Genomic DNA, 13,833 nt, shown 5'->3' with positions numbered 1-13,833 from the left:
AGTGCTAATTTGTGTCAACAACAGTGACAGTATTGTTTGCAAATGTCGAGGCTGAAATGATCTTTGCTGTGAGCAATTAATCACCATAACTACAATAGTCAATTCAATAGGTAATACAAGCACGAATTAGTGTGTGTCTGTTGACTTTAGAGAGAAATGCACACACTTTAGCAATGTTTTTGACACGACAAAAGCCATTGATGATGATATGTCTGACACAGGGTTCAAAATGCTGGTTTAACTTTAACCGGCTTCCGTTTTAGGGCTTCTAGTTTATTTATTTTTTTCCTGGCAGTGTTTCATGACTGACAAGCACTGTTTTCTTGGATGAGCTGCAAGAAGTTTACTGCCATTCATGACTTAATGTCTAAAATACAGTTTAAAAGAAGTGGACCTATAATTGAGCCCTGAGGAACACCATGATTTAGTTCAGATAGTGAAAATGAACATTCATAAAACTATAACAAAACGAAAAAAAACCTCTGTTGCTATAATGGGATTGAACCCAGTTCAAAACAGTACCAGATAGTACAGTCAATTAAGGTGAACGCTAAGACAAGCATTCACGATTGTGATTCTAGGATATGATTATGTAATAGTGAGCAAATGCAGCTCGCAATGCTGAGATGTCAGCATTGAAAACCTTGTGTGAATGTTGAGAAACAAGCATGAACACCAACGACTATAATGAGCATAGACAGAAAATATTGAGCCTTGTTCTTAACAGTTTTGTTGCTGCTGAGAGGCATGCAATCAAATTTATGCTGAGACCAGCATTCGCACTGATGCGCATGTTTCCCAGCATGTAAATATGCAATATGCTTCCTAATGAGTGCGAATTCTGAGAGAGAAAAAAATTGCCATCAATGGTATTTTGTGTCCAAAATGTTAAAGTGTGAATGCGTATAGAAAGCATTTACAGTATTGAGCATAGGATTTATTTATTTTGAGAATATGACCAGTCACCACATTTATTTATGTTGAGAGAGAAGTGTTCGCATTAAGGCTATGTTATTTAGAAAATATTTTGTGTAGTACATGCCGAGAGACGAGTCAATGAATGATTCTTTCAAGAAGTCATATTCAGCATATGCCTTCTTGCGAGTATAGATGTGTGAATGGTGAGAGACATTAACACGTTGACATTTAGTAGCCACAAGTATGATTTCCGTTGAATGCTTGGACACAGGCATTTACATTTGCACTATATGATTTCTGCAGAGTGAGCATATGACTTTACGGTATAGGCTGACCGAAAAGCATTCCAACTATTTTCCTGTTTGCTTTGTACAAATTCTGAGAGACAATGACTTGCTTTCGAGACTTAATGAGCATGAGTAGTCACCAAAAGGACTTTTAATACCTTTTGTTCTTCCTTGAGTGAGCATGAACATTCAACGCTGAGAAATATGCTGTCAAAAGTTGATCCGAATGCTGAGAAACAAGCATTCACACACCTAAGCCATTTTGTATCCCAAAAAATGTATGTGATCATCATTCAGACTTTTTTTAGCAAAGCAAGTTTGAAGTCCAAAAAATTGATGACTTGAGTCTGACTTCAGTCACGTGACTCGAATCAAGTAACCCGTGCATATTTGTGATCTTAAATCATGTGTGGTTGTTAAAACCGTGACAAACATGTTCCGGAGGAAGTGCGATTCGCTCAGACTGAGGGATGAGTGGATTGCTCAAAGGCCACGGTGACCTTTCAAAATACATATTTGGCCCAGGATGGACTCATCATTTTTACCCAAATAAAAAAAGGGTCCAATAACGGCGGGAAAATGGTCACATCACCCAAAAAATGACTAAAATGTCATGTCCACCGCGGTGGAACATTCCCGGCTCCATCGTAACTAACTGGGGAACACAGTGGGCAACGTGTACAGTATTTTCACGACTATAAGGCGCCATAAAAAGTCTTAAATTTTCTCCAAAATGGACAGGAGGCCTTGTGATGCGGAGCGTCTTGTGTATGCGCTGAGTTCCAAAACCTGACTGACAGCCGACACGCTGTTTATATAGAGAAAAGGCGGAAGTGACTGTGGACAGGCATGCGGCAAAGAAGTCGGCCAATCGGTGAAGAGTGGGCGTGTATATACACATATATGGAGAGAGAGAGAGCAAAGGCAGATGTGAGTGAGGACAGGCATGCGGCGAAGAAGTCCGCCAATGAGTGAACACACACAAGACCCCACATTGCGCTTATCTGACTCATACCTCAAAGTGGTCTGACCCCAAGCGGCTCATCTTCTGGCAGAAATGTAACGGCATCGGTGGCAGTCAGCTGTCGCGCTCGGGAACAAAGATTAAAGGCCAAGTCCTGGATTTCTCCCCTGTGGAAGCACAATAACCAGAGGAGGCTTAGTGGGCCCAAAATAGAACTTGGACTTTAGAAAAGAGCCACTGTGATTTGTTGCGCGATGATGCTGATGACTGATTCAGGGCCCTGTGACTCCTTCCTCAAGTGACCCACTTGATCCCCTGGGCACAGCTGCGCATTGATAGCATTCACCCAACACTGACACACAAGCACACATGAACACACAAACGCTGTACACAGACACACAAGTAGACACACACCTGACACATCCTACGGTGGTGTCCGACTGCGTTGTGTTGAAGGATACTGACGACGCACTGCGGGATTTCTTGGGTCTCATTTCATAGCCTCGATCGCAAAACCTGATGGTAACAGCAAAAGCAATGTCCTCCCGTCACTTATGGTGGTACAGTGTGTCCTTACACAAAGGATATGTATTAAAATACTTAAACTGGTAAATAAAAAAAATATAATTTTTTTTCCCAGCTCTAAAAATGCTTACCTCACAATGAATATCCAGAAAAAAGGGGGCGGTTTGGTGAGCACAATTTAAAAGAGGCAGTGCCATCTTAATTATTGAAGTAGGGGAACACCTAAAAGTGTTTGTTCCACCTTTTGATAATGGAGGATAAAGTAAAAGAATACGTCAGGTATTATTTCACATGTTTTGTGTAATTATAATGAAGTGCAGCATGCATTTCCAGGTTTTTTACTGGCCTCCGTTAATGCTTAGTTTCATAAAAACGAACATTTACCCACAATAATACGGACACACAGTAACAGAAACAAACACCAATGTGCAGAGAATCAAACAAACACACCCTAACATAGAGATACACAAGTATAGACACAAATATGCAAACACACGCACACACAACAGTACTGCAGACTAGGGATGTTCGATATCACTTTTTTTGAAACAAACATTCACTCTTAGCGTACTCACAAATATCAATTACTAATACTTCAAGTACTTATTATATATAAATCAATGTACAGTGCCAACTATTGCTGAGGAGGACTTACTTGATGGTTTTATTTTTTCTCCCCCCATCTTTTGTCTTGGTGGCGGGCAGCACGGTAGTCCACTGGTGAGCAGGTCCGCCTCACAGTACAGAGGTGCATTGTTCGATTCCTGTGTGAGAGTTTGTATGTTCTCCCTGTGACTGTGTGTTTTTTCTCCGGGTACTCCAGTTTCCCCCCACATTCCCAAAAGATGCATGGCAGGTTAATGGAAAACTCTGCAACTGTGCCGAGGTCTGATTGTGAGCGCAAACGCTTGCTCGTCTAAGTCTGCCCTGGGATTGGACTGGAAAGCAGTTCAGGGTGTACTCCGCCTACTGCCCATAGACAGCTGCGATAGGCTCCAGCGCGCCCGCGACCCTCGTGAGGAAAAGCGGATTGGAAAATGGCTGGATGGATGGATAGATGTCATGGTTGCCAAAATAAGCCCAGTGTCAACCCAATACTGATACCTGATATCGGTATTCACCCATCCCCAATATAGACACACAAGCACATCCAAACATGAACGCACAAAAAGATACGCAAACGTACACACACCCATGCACACGGGCACACACAGTCAGTCGAAGAGTTTGCTTGCAGTCATGGCTCGCAAATATTTGTGTCACCATGCTAACCAAGCCCATATGTCACAACTCTTGACCCGTGTCACAAAGCTTCAGCTGTAGTTATTCAACTAAATAAAGCACCAGCATCAATCACTTTTCCTCCGATAAGCCAGAGCAACCCAGGCTTAATATTTTCCACACATCAGTCTGCATTCCCGCGATGGAAAATACAAAAACCAAAGTGGATCGCCAAAAAAATGCAGTCAACCCCGGGGTCATCTTTGCGCGCAGGCAGAGTTTGTAATGGAATTTTGGAATGGAGCTGGATAAAAGTCACTTTTGGTTTTGCCCTTTGAGATTGTCATCACTATGTCTCATGGGGCTTTTTTTGTGGATAGGAACGAAAGGGCAGCCACAGCAAACACATACCAGGCAGACTACAAACCAGAACAACTATTAGGGGATTAGGGGAAGCCAACCTGAGGCAAAGTGTACGGCACTCGATAACCCAAGCACATAATTCGTGGGTCAAATGTATTAGCTCTGTAGCTTACATTAGCTCAACAATTAGCATGGCTTTCAGTCTTCTCATTACTTGGTGAGGACGATACTCGTCATAAGTGTATCTTATAAACACTGAAATTATTAGTTTGACTGCTATTTTGCTAGTCCAAGATGATCCAGACAGACTTCTGTGAAAATTGGACTCAATCACCCAGACACTTCATTCTGTTGTTAGACGCACTAACTGTAACAATCTCATGTTAGCTTAGCAATTAGCATGGTTTCTTCCTTTGTCAGAAGTGTATCTTATTCGCCACCATGGAGACGAATCATTCCCGATTTAGGAGCAACTCCGCAACGTGTTTAGCCAGACAAAGCTCATTGCTAGCTAGGTGTTGCAGTGTAAGTCGCATGTCTCGACCTCCAACTGTAGATTATGTGAGTGACACGTGCATTCAGTCCAGAGGGGCTTACTGGGACGTCTCATGGGTGCATTATCTTCAATATGCTTTGATGGGGCGCAAAATGTTATTTTTGCCTCTCAAACTGCAATGCGAAACCAATTGTTTTGAGCTTTACCAAGCATCCGTCCCGTTTTTCTTTTTTTTAACTGGGCATATATGCTAGGCCACCCCCCGGGGTATACACATGCTTTCTGTAGGTGTACAGGAATATACACATCACCTCCACGCCAATCAGCAAACTTGTCACCGAATACATACAAGAAATCCCAGGACCTTCAGCAAAGTGGCATAAGCCTCAACAGCAGTCACCCAGATACACGTCCCTCAGCGCGAGCCGACACAAAGAAGTGACGTTGCGCTGTTGTTTTTCTAGCTGGCCCCAGAAGCTACATGACCTCCACCATGACGGACCGCTTTGACTGCTTCTACTGTCGCGACAACCTGCACGGCAAGAAGTTTGTCAAGAAGGACGACAAGCATGTGTGCACCAAGTGTTTTGACAAGATCTGCGCCAACACCTGCGCAGAGTGCAGGCGACCCATCGGAGCAGACTCCAAGGTCAGAGAGGAAAACACATGCATGCACGTGCGCATACACAAAGAAAATAAAAAAATTTTAGGTGTGAGTGAGAGGTTGTTTATTTTGGCGTGCGAGAGTCAATTGATGTGAACGCTTTTTGTTGTGAGATTACCATGAGTGAGTTTTTTTTTGTGTGTACGTGTTGTTTTAATGAGTGAATGTAACCGTTTTTTTCCCAGGAGAGTTTTTTTTGGGTGTGAGTGAAAGTATTTTAGGATGTTTAATGAGAGTGTTTTTTATGCTTGAATGTTCTAGGTAGAATTTTTTATGTGGGCAGAAGTTTAGATGCGAGTGGAGATTTTTAGTGTTAGGGAGAAATATGAAAGTTTTTGTGTGCTCAATGTGAGATTTTTTGTTAACTTTCTTTGGTACAGTTTTTTTTGGTTTGCACACATTAGCATAAGTTAAACAGGGAATGAGAGAGAACAAGAGATTGAGGGCAAAAGAGAGCGAGGAGTGTGAGAGTTTTTGTGAAATGAGTGAGTTTTGGTGAAAGCGAGATTTTTTTGTCAGTGCAAAGTTTGAGTTCAGAGTTATGGGGTGAATATGAAACTTTTTGGTGCATGCGAGAGTTTTTAGATGAGTGAGAGTTTAAGGTGAGAGTGAGAGTTTTGGGGGGCAAGAATGACAGGTTTTAGGTGTTATTCGGGGTCATTTTGTGAGTATGAGAGATTTTTGGTAAGTGTGAGGGTTTTTTTTTTTTTGGTAAGACATTTTATGTTAGTTCTTTCCTTCAAGATTTTTCAGTCAGTGCGAGAGGTTTATTGCGCACGAGAATTTTATGTTTGTTAGATTTTATTTTTAATTTAAGACTTTTTGCGTGTGAGAGTTTTTGACATTTGAAAGTTCTTGGTGTGATAATTTTTGTATTAGGTGTCAGACTTCTTGTGTGCAAAAGTTTTTGGGATGTGAGTTAAAGTACTTTTGGTGAATGTGAGATTTTTGTGGTAGGAGTGAGTGTTGATTTTTGTTGAGTTTTTGTTTTGTTGTTGTTGTTGTTGAGTATGAGAAGTTCAAGAGAGTCAGTGGTAAAAGCAAAAAGTTTAAGAAAAATCAATACACCAGTCAAGGAGTGATATCTGAAAATGTACTTGGCGCACAACTGGCTCCACCATAGCATAATGCAACATCGGCTGGAGTGGCCTGAACCGACACCTTCGTTCCCTCCCATTCAGGAGCTGCACCACAAGAATCGCCACTGGCACGAGGACTGCTTCCGTTGCACTAAGTGCTACGCGCCGCTGGCCAGTGAGCCCTTCTGCCCACGCGACGATGGCAAGATCATGTGCGGCAAGTGCAGCTCCCGCGCAGACGGCAACCGCTGCCAGGGATGCTACAAGGTGGTGATGCCAGGTGAGACACACCAACATATTCGCCCTTGTTTACAATTTGAGTCCTTTCGAGTCTCGTCTGAAGTTAACATGAAAGATTTGGTAAATGGAAATTCTTTTAGTGAGACATGGGGCATTAGCAAAACTTAAGCACATTTAATCTCAATTGATGTCATAAGCGAATGAACTAACGCCATTTCATGTTTTTAAAAAATGTGATTGATTGTCACCAACATGTATATGTATATGCATATCCATTTCATGTTCCGAAAATCTTAAACGATCGCCCCAATTAGGCTTTGTATCGATCTGTCGTGGTGAAAAACGAGCTCTCATTTACTGGTCGATCTCTTCTACACCTATGGTCACGAGCTGTGGGTCATGACCGAAAGAACGAGATCCCGGAAACAAGTGGCCAAAATCAGTTTCCTCTGCAGGGTGTCCGGGCTCTCCCTTAGAAATAAAGTGAGAAGCTCGGTCATCCGGGAGGGGCTCAGAATCGAGCCGCTTCTCCTCCACGTTGAGAGGAGCCAAATGAGGTGGCTCGGGCATCTGATTAGGATGCCCCATGGACGCCTACCTGGGGAGGTTTTCTGGGCATGTGGGACTCGCTGGAGAGACTATGTATCCCAGCTGGCCTGGGAACGCTTAGGGATCCCACGGGAAGAGCTGGAAAAAGTGGCTGGGGAGAGGGAAGTCTGAGCTTCCCTGCTAAATCGGTTGCCCATGTAACTCGACCTTAGATAAGCAGTACACAATGGATGGATGGATGGACTTTCGTTCTAATATTTATTAATAATAATTTGGGTATGCATTTACATGTGCACAGAAATTTTGGTGAGGATCGATCACGGTTTTGGGATGGAGAGCTTTTAATAAACCCGTTTCGGAGGCTAGCTGCATTTTCCAGCTACTGCCGCTATATGTGTCTATTTTTTTCCTCTTTCTCCAAAGCACATATGAAACCTGAGATGGTTAGGAGTGCTAATTACTTATATACTCATATCTAACTACTTGACAGCGACATACGGCATTTTCAGAGCAAAATAGACCAGTAGACAAGTGCAAAATAAACAATGACGTGCTACAGCATATGCTGTCACAGTGATTACGCGAACAGCTCAAAAAGCCAAAGTGTCAACATTTTGATACTTAATCAGCTTCAACTTTTTTTTCCAGGGAATAAGATACTATTGATACTTGGACGATTGATGATTGATGTTAGTTGCTCCATGTACAGCACTTTGTGTGCAGCGATGGCTGTTTGAAAGTGCTCTATAAATACTGTTGAGTTGAAAAGTTAAAATACAACTGTACCACTAGAGGGAGCCCGTGTCTCCGGTTTAAAGGAAGGGCCATTTTTTGAACACTTGAAGTGAAACGTAGTGTGCTCGTGTGGCAGGCGACAAGAACGTGGAGTACAAGAAAAAGCTCTGGCACGAGGAGTGCTTCACCTGCTTCGAATGCAACCAGCCAATCCGCACGCAGAGTTTCGTGGCCAAGGGCGACAATATCTACTGCAACGCCTGCAATGAAAAGAAGTTTGCCAAGAACTGCTTCCACTGCAAGGAGGTACAGACAACATTTCCTTGTGGGGTTAAGGAACAAAGCTGTGTCAAAAACAAGGCCTGTGGGCTAAACGTGGGCCGTCACATCATTTTATGTTGTCTGAAAGAGGCTAAAATAACTTATTGATTTTAAAAAATGTCATCCAACATCCCGCGCTTCCTCCTCAGCCCATCGCCTCCGGCGGGATCACCTACCAGGAGAACCCCTGGCACAAAGAGTGTTTTGTGTGTGTCACCTGCCGCAAGCCACTGGGCGGGACTCGCTTCACCAACCACGAGAACACCCTCTACTGCGTGGACTGCTACCGCACCGATGTGGCCAAGATGTGCCATGGCTGCAAGAACCCCATCACAGGTCAGACCACGAAATGAGGACGCTAGACCAGTTGTGGGAAAATGATGGTCATATTTAATCCATTCGCATAAGAGTTTATATTCTGGGGACCAAGTCAAATGTCCGTAAACAAAAACAAACATAGCTTACTTACCCGGTGTGGTGTTTTGGATAATAGCGGGGTCCCAAGACAGAAAGAAGTACTTTCCAAATCAAGTCTTTGTCACCGCAACGCCGTTCCACCATGCTCTCGCCTCGGCCACACTTGTAAACATCAGAGATGATCGGTGATTGCCACGACTGTTTTCTCCTACTTTGTTTTACGACAACAGCTGAGAGATGCAGCATCTTAGGCTATTTCACTGAGCAGTTTCTATGCTCGTATGTATACCGCTGCCCCTTAATTTTGATTATTTTCTTGAAAAAAAATGCACGCCATTCTGGAGGAATTACACTTGTCTTCATTTTATTGACAAGAGGGTTGATTATTTGTCTACATCAGCAAGCCCAACCCATGTCCCCGTCATCCAATAATGACTTAAACGTCAGATTTTTGATTCATCGTAATCAATTGACTCAATTGCCAAAAAAATGTAAATGAAGTAGGGTAAAAGCTCAAATGTTCCAATCTGCAGCAGGTCAGGCTACTGGGAAAGAACAAGGTTGTTATAGCTAATGAAAATTAACATGGGGGAGGAAAAAAAAAACAAAAACTGAAACTATATTTTATGTACAGTTATAATGGTAATGTCCTTTGTTTTTGTCAAGTAATATCATACATGAGCTTTCGGAGTTTCATATTTCAGATGCATTTATTTGGGGATTGCTTTAAGTCCACACAAAGGAAGGTCAAACCGCCGTTTTGAGAATTGTTTACTTTATTTCACAATTAGTGGTCCTTTTTGTTTTATCCTGTATTCACAAACACCTCAATATGAGAAAACTAAAAGCCCCCCCCCACCCTAAGAGCTAATGAAAACGACCTGAATTAAAAAATGCCACGTACTCTTGGCTTATCTCTTTCATCTCGTCTCCTTTGCCTCCAACATGTATGTCCCTGCATGACATAATCACATTTGGTTTGAATGGATCACAATCTAATTACAAATTAACTAAAGGTATGGCAAAAGTTCAAAGAGTCAGCAGCAAGTTCTGCTCCTGGCAAAGACTGAAGATTCACTTCCACCGTTTTCTCTTTTACCTCATCTCCTTTGCCTCCATGTCCGTGTCCGGGGTGACGTCGTCACAACCGGCATTGAGCTGGCCACAAATGTTTGGCCTTCCTTAATGTGTGCTCCTGCAAACAATTGCATCCTGCCTAAAAAAAAACAGATGCACCGACCTACCAACTGTCTGATAGGACCACAGCAGAATGTTCATTGTTCCCAAAAACTGTCATTGTGCCTGACTTCAAAACTCCAATCAATAATTGCAAAGATTTTTCAACATTGTCTGACGTCTACGCATGTCCACAGGGTTCGCCCGTGGCACCAAAGTGCTGAACTACGAGGAGTTCTCCTGGCACGAGAATTGCTTCACCTGCAAGAAGTGCAGCCTGTCCTTGGCCAACAAGCGCTTTGTCCGCACCGGGGACAACATGTACTGCGTCAGATGTGCGATGTGAGCCGGCTTTCAAAGTGGTCACGCCCTGAAAGAAATGGTATCTGACTCCCTCTGCAATAGATTAATAACATCATTAGGGGAATAAACAACAAAAAAGTGCAATCAGAGGGTACAAAATGTCAGATGTAATTTCAGTTTGTTTGACGTTAGAAGAATGCAAAATTATTTTTAGTCAATTCAATGATGGAATGATTCTGAAAAGTTTCGGTGGCTACAGTCAGCGTAAAACAAAACAAAAAAAAAACACAATTTGGTTGAAAAAGGTTTTGTGTGTGTATATCTTCTATCTACATAGTAACATGCAAACAGCATTTCATATGAGGATAAATGCTGCTTTCAATAGGGGGAATACAGTTCACTGTTATCCATCCTTGCTTAACTAGCATACCAGTTTTGATGAATAGGCACTTTTTTTGGAATGTGGTTCTTCTTGGGTGTTTTTTTTTTCTCTTTTTGCGCTTAAAGCGAAAATATAAGCAGGGCAAGTATTCAAGACTTTTGCAGTGAAGTTGGAAAATAAAATGGATAAAGAATGAATAAAGACGGTTGCAATCTCAAGTCTAGCTTTGAGAGACTTTATTAACAGTTTATATCATCTCAGAACACGAATATATTTACAGTACAAATGTTACTTGGGGACAGGCTTATACGTTTTTTAATTCACAAAGATCTTGATTGTCAGAGGCCGAGGTAAGGACACAATTTTTTTTCAATTGTGAGTTAACAGCAACATTAAAAACTCTAAACCTCCATCTAAGGCACAGTGCTATCTTGTAACTAAACGGTATGTTTGTAAAGCCATGTGCTTGATCAATTTACTAGTACAGTCTTTGTCCCCACTAGTGGGACAACTCTGGCATACTAGCAGGTCAACTACAAGTTCCAAGGGAGGCAAAACTGTGCTACTCATACTTCTGACATCATAAACGTCTAGTTAACATCTGGTGACTCGCTAGTAGTATGACTATTCCAAAGTTGTCCCACTAGTCTGCAGGAATGTTCTTCACAACAGTGGAAGAAAAAAAAAACATTATTAAGGTAGGTCCGTATACGAAGCTAATAAACCCTTTGTCATTACTCCAGTAGTGAGACAATTCAGTAATTCAACTAACGTAATATTTTTCCCCCCACTACGAGTGTCAATTTCAGCCTACTAGTATGTGATTCAACCTTATTAGTAAACTATTGTGCTGCATGAGTACCACGACTTGGCATGTGTCAATCACGAGGAGACTCCTTATCCAGCATATGGAATAAATGTGGTAGAAGCGCACAGTTGTCAACAAATTTTCCCTCACGAGTAACATAATTTGTCCTAATAATATGCCAATGTCCCAATGAGTGAGGATAAAGAGTGTGAGACATTCATTAGGTTACGAGCAGGACTAACTAGTTAGGCTGAGTAGCGGTACTAGTGCGGCACACTAGGTTTTTTTTTTTATAGTAGCAAGGTATAATTGTATACAGTACTAGTAGGGCAAAAGTGACCCTAGTAGTGGAGGAAAAACAACTTTTAAGATGTTCATTCGACTAGTATGCGGAGTTGTCTGACGAGTGAGGACAAAGACAGTACTAGTGCTCGATGTCAAGGATACGGAAGTGGTTAAAGGGCTTCACATGTACAATCTGATCAAGCGGAAAGCGGTAGCAGCCTCCCTCCAGCAGTCGGCACTAAATAGCCGTTGTTCGAGCAGAGCAACTGCCCTGAAAGTGTCACCACGTTCAAAGTGCCGACTGCAGAACGGGTGGAGAACGCTGCAATGGACAAAGTCTCAGGTCCTTACGTTGGTTTAGCGAGAGGGTGTGAGCGCCGACATAGACAAGGCAAAAAAATGGAGGCCGCCCGCCCTCCGCATTTGACAAATTTACGATTTTAACTGCGGAAACAAAATTACGGCCAAAGGTTCAAAATTGTCATCCCCTTTCAGAGTCATTACTCGGGCCTCATCAGGGCTTCATTGGCCTAACACTGATTTCATATACAAACACATAAATATATGCTGAACTGTATTTTCATATATAAACAGCCACATGTCACATTAAATAAAAGAAACAGCTGAAATGTCATTTTTTCCAACTTACGAATGTAGCAGCTAGCATGTGCAGAGTACAAGATGATGGAACGGGTTGGTGATGTGACTTAATTAAAATATAGGGATTCTCCTGCATATTTTAATTTTTTTTCCTAAATGGAACAGACGTCCGTAAACTAAACCCATCTTGTTAGTAAACAGAAGCTCCATATACAAATGTACACAAATTCAACAAAACCAACTGAGCCCTGAATAGCAATAAACAGTTCTAAGTTGTGATAGAAATGTACACATTCTTTCTATGCCGTCTGGTGGCCAAAAACAGACTGCAACACAGGGTGTCTCAAGCCACGACAACATAACACGTCGAAAGCTGTTTGAGCATTATTTCATATTCTTGACAGCCATCTTAAGATTTATGAACTAGTACATTGTTTCTCCTCGCTAGTGAGACAATCAGCACACTAGTAAAAATGACTGTCTGACGAGTAACGTTTTTTTTCCCTCCACTACCCCGGACACTTCTTGCCTGCTACTTTGCAATTAAAATTTACTCATTAACGACTTTGCCACAGCCAACTGGTAGACATATATCTCATGCTAGTCGCCGTCTTACCAAGGATGTAAAATACATGTGCCAATAGCGTGCAAGTGTTACAAAGTCCAGTGTCGCTTCACTAGGAACAAAGTTGTCCCACCAGTATGCCAAAGTGGACCTACAAGTGATGACAAAGAGCGCACTACTAGTACAAATATCAAGGCTATCGGATAACGCGGACGAGCGAGCACTACTCTTTCTACTAGTACATTGAATTGTCTTCAGTATTCAGGACAATGTACATACTAGTACATAAATCTTAACCTATTTGATAAAGAGGCTACTAGGGCAAATGAACCTTCAGTTGGATAGTAAGGGGATTGAATAAATGGCAAACCGCTTTCCATACTTCACACATGGCAATGTCATCCCCTGACCCAAGCAATTTTTTTGGGTGGGTGGGTAAGGCCATAATTGTCAGATGCTGCCAAAATGACAGTCAAGTAAATTTAGAAGAGCCACCTGCCAAATTCCCAGAGAGATACGAAAACAAGCACGCCTTTAACGTTGGTGCACAACGAAAACGCTCTCATGCAAGAAGAATACATCGAAACAACCAATGACAAATAAGCCAAAATGAATGAATAAATTACAATAGTGGACCTCTAGCAAAGACAAAAAAAACCACTTTAAAAACATTTGTGACACAACATATAAAACAAAAGGAAGAAGAACTGACGCGAGAAGAAGGAACGTGAAATTTCCCTGAAGCTTTCATTCATCTTGTAGATGAGACACATAAGCACTTGGGGCGAGGTCTTTACATTTCACCTTGGCCTCTTCCCTCTGGAATTAATGGGAAGGAGCGGTTTGGAAACTTTTCAACTGAGCTCACGAGGTTGAGGAGTGCAACAGTGGAGAGGCTTTCCGGTGCCGGCTGGGGTGTGTGCAACATCACATCT

The 13,833-nt window shown here is 42.2% G+C and overlaps 2 protein-coding genes and 1 long non-coding RNA gene across 26 annotated transcripts in view; 1 reads left to right on the top strand and 2 right to left on the bottom strand.

Moving 5' to 3' along the window:
- LOC127593310 (uncharacterized) overlaps window positions 1–4,072 on the bottom strand; it is a 24,224-nt gene extending 20,152 nt beyond the window's left edge. For 4 of the 6 annotated variants that reach the window (XR_007960400.1, XR_007960402.1, XR_007960379.1 and 1 more), the window contains exons 1-3: window positions 3,350–4,072; window positions 2,584–2,685; window positions 2,221–2,336 (exon numbers count right to left, since the gene is read on the bottom strand). This is a non-coding gene — a long non-coding RNA (uncharacterized LOC127593310). Of the gene's footprint in view, window positions 1–2,220; window positions 2,337–2,583; window positions 2,936–3,349 lie in introns of all 6 variants that reach the window. The other 2 variants (XR_007960393.1, XR_007960385.1) reach the window with 2 other exon arrangements.
- fhl1a (four and a half LIM domains 1a) overlaps window positions 1–10,858 on the top strand; it is a 16,729-nt gene extending 5,871 nt beyond the window's left edge. For both annotated transcript variants that reach the window (XM_052050202.1, XM_052050148.1), the window contains exons 2-6: window positions 5,239–5,423; window positions 6,620–6,797; window positions 8,178–8,347; window positions 8,512–8,698; window positions 10,153–10,858. In XM_052050202.1, the coding sequence (XP_051906162.1) occupies window positions 5,256–5,423; window positions 6,620–6,797; window positions 8,178–8,347; window positions 8,512–8,698; window positions 10,153–10,301 (852 nt within the window). In that variant the 5' untranslated portion in view covers window positions 5,239–5,255 and the 3' untranslated portion in view covers window positions 10,302–10,858. The remainder of the gene's footprint in view (window positions 1–5,238; window positions 5,424–6,619; window positions 6,798–8,177; window positions 8,348–8,511; window positions 8,699–10,152) is intronic.
- Window positions 10,400–13,833, bottom strand: part of map7d3 (MAP7 domain containing 3) — a 33,117-nt gene continuing 29,683 nt past the window's right edge. For all 18 annotated transcript variants that reach the window (XM_052088342.1, XM_052087533.1, XM_052087604.1 and 15 more), the window contains one exon: window positions 10,400–13,833. In XM_052088342.1, coding sequence (XP_051944302.1) covers window positions 13,826–13,833 — 8 coding nt within the window. In that variant the 3' untranslated portion in view covers window positions 10,400–13,825.

The sequence above is a fragment of the Hippocampus zosterae genome, chromosome 1 (assembly GCF_025434085.1).
Source record: "Hippocampus zosterae strain Florida chromosome 1, ASM2543408v3, whole genome shotgun sequence".
In the NCBI taxonomy this organism is placed as follows: Eukaryota; Metazoa; Chordata; class Actinopteri; order Syngnathiformes; family Syngnathidae; genus Hippocampus; species Hippocampus zosterae.
The sequence above is the reverse complement of the archived record's forward strand: the minus strand, read 5'-3'. Positions and strand labels throughout refer to the sequence as shown.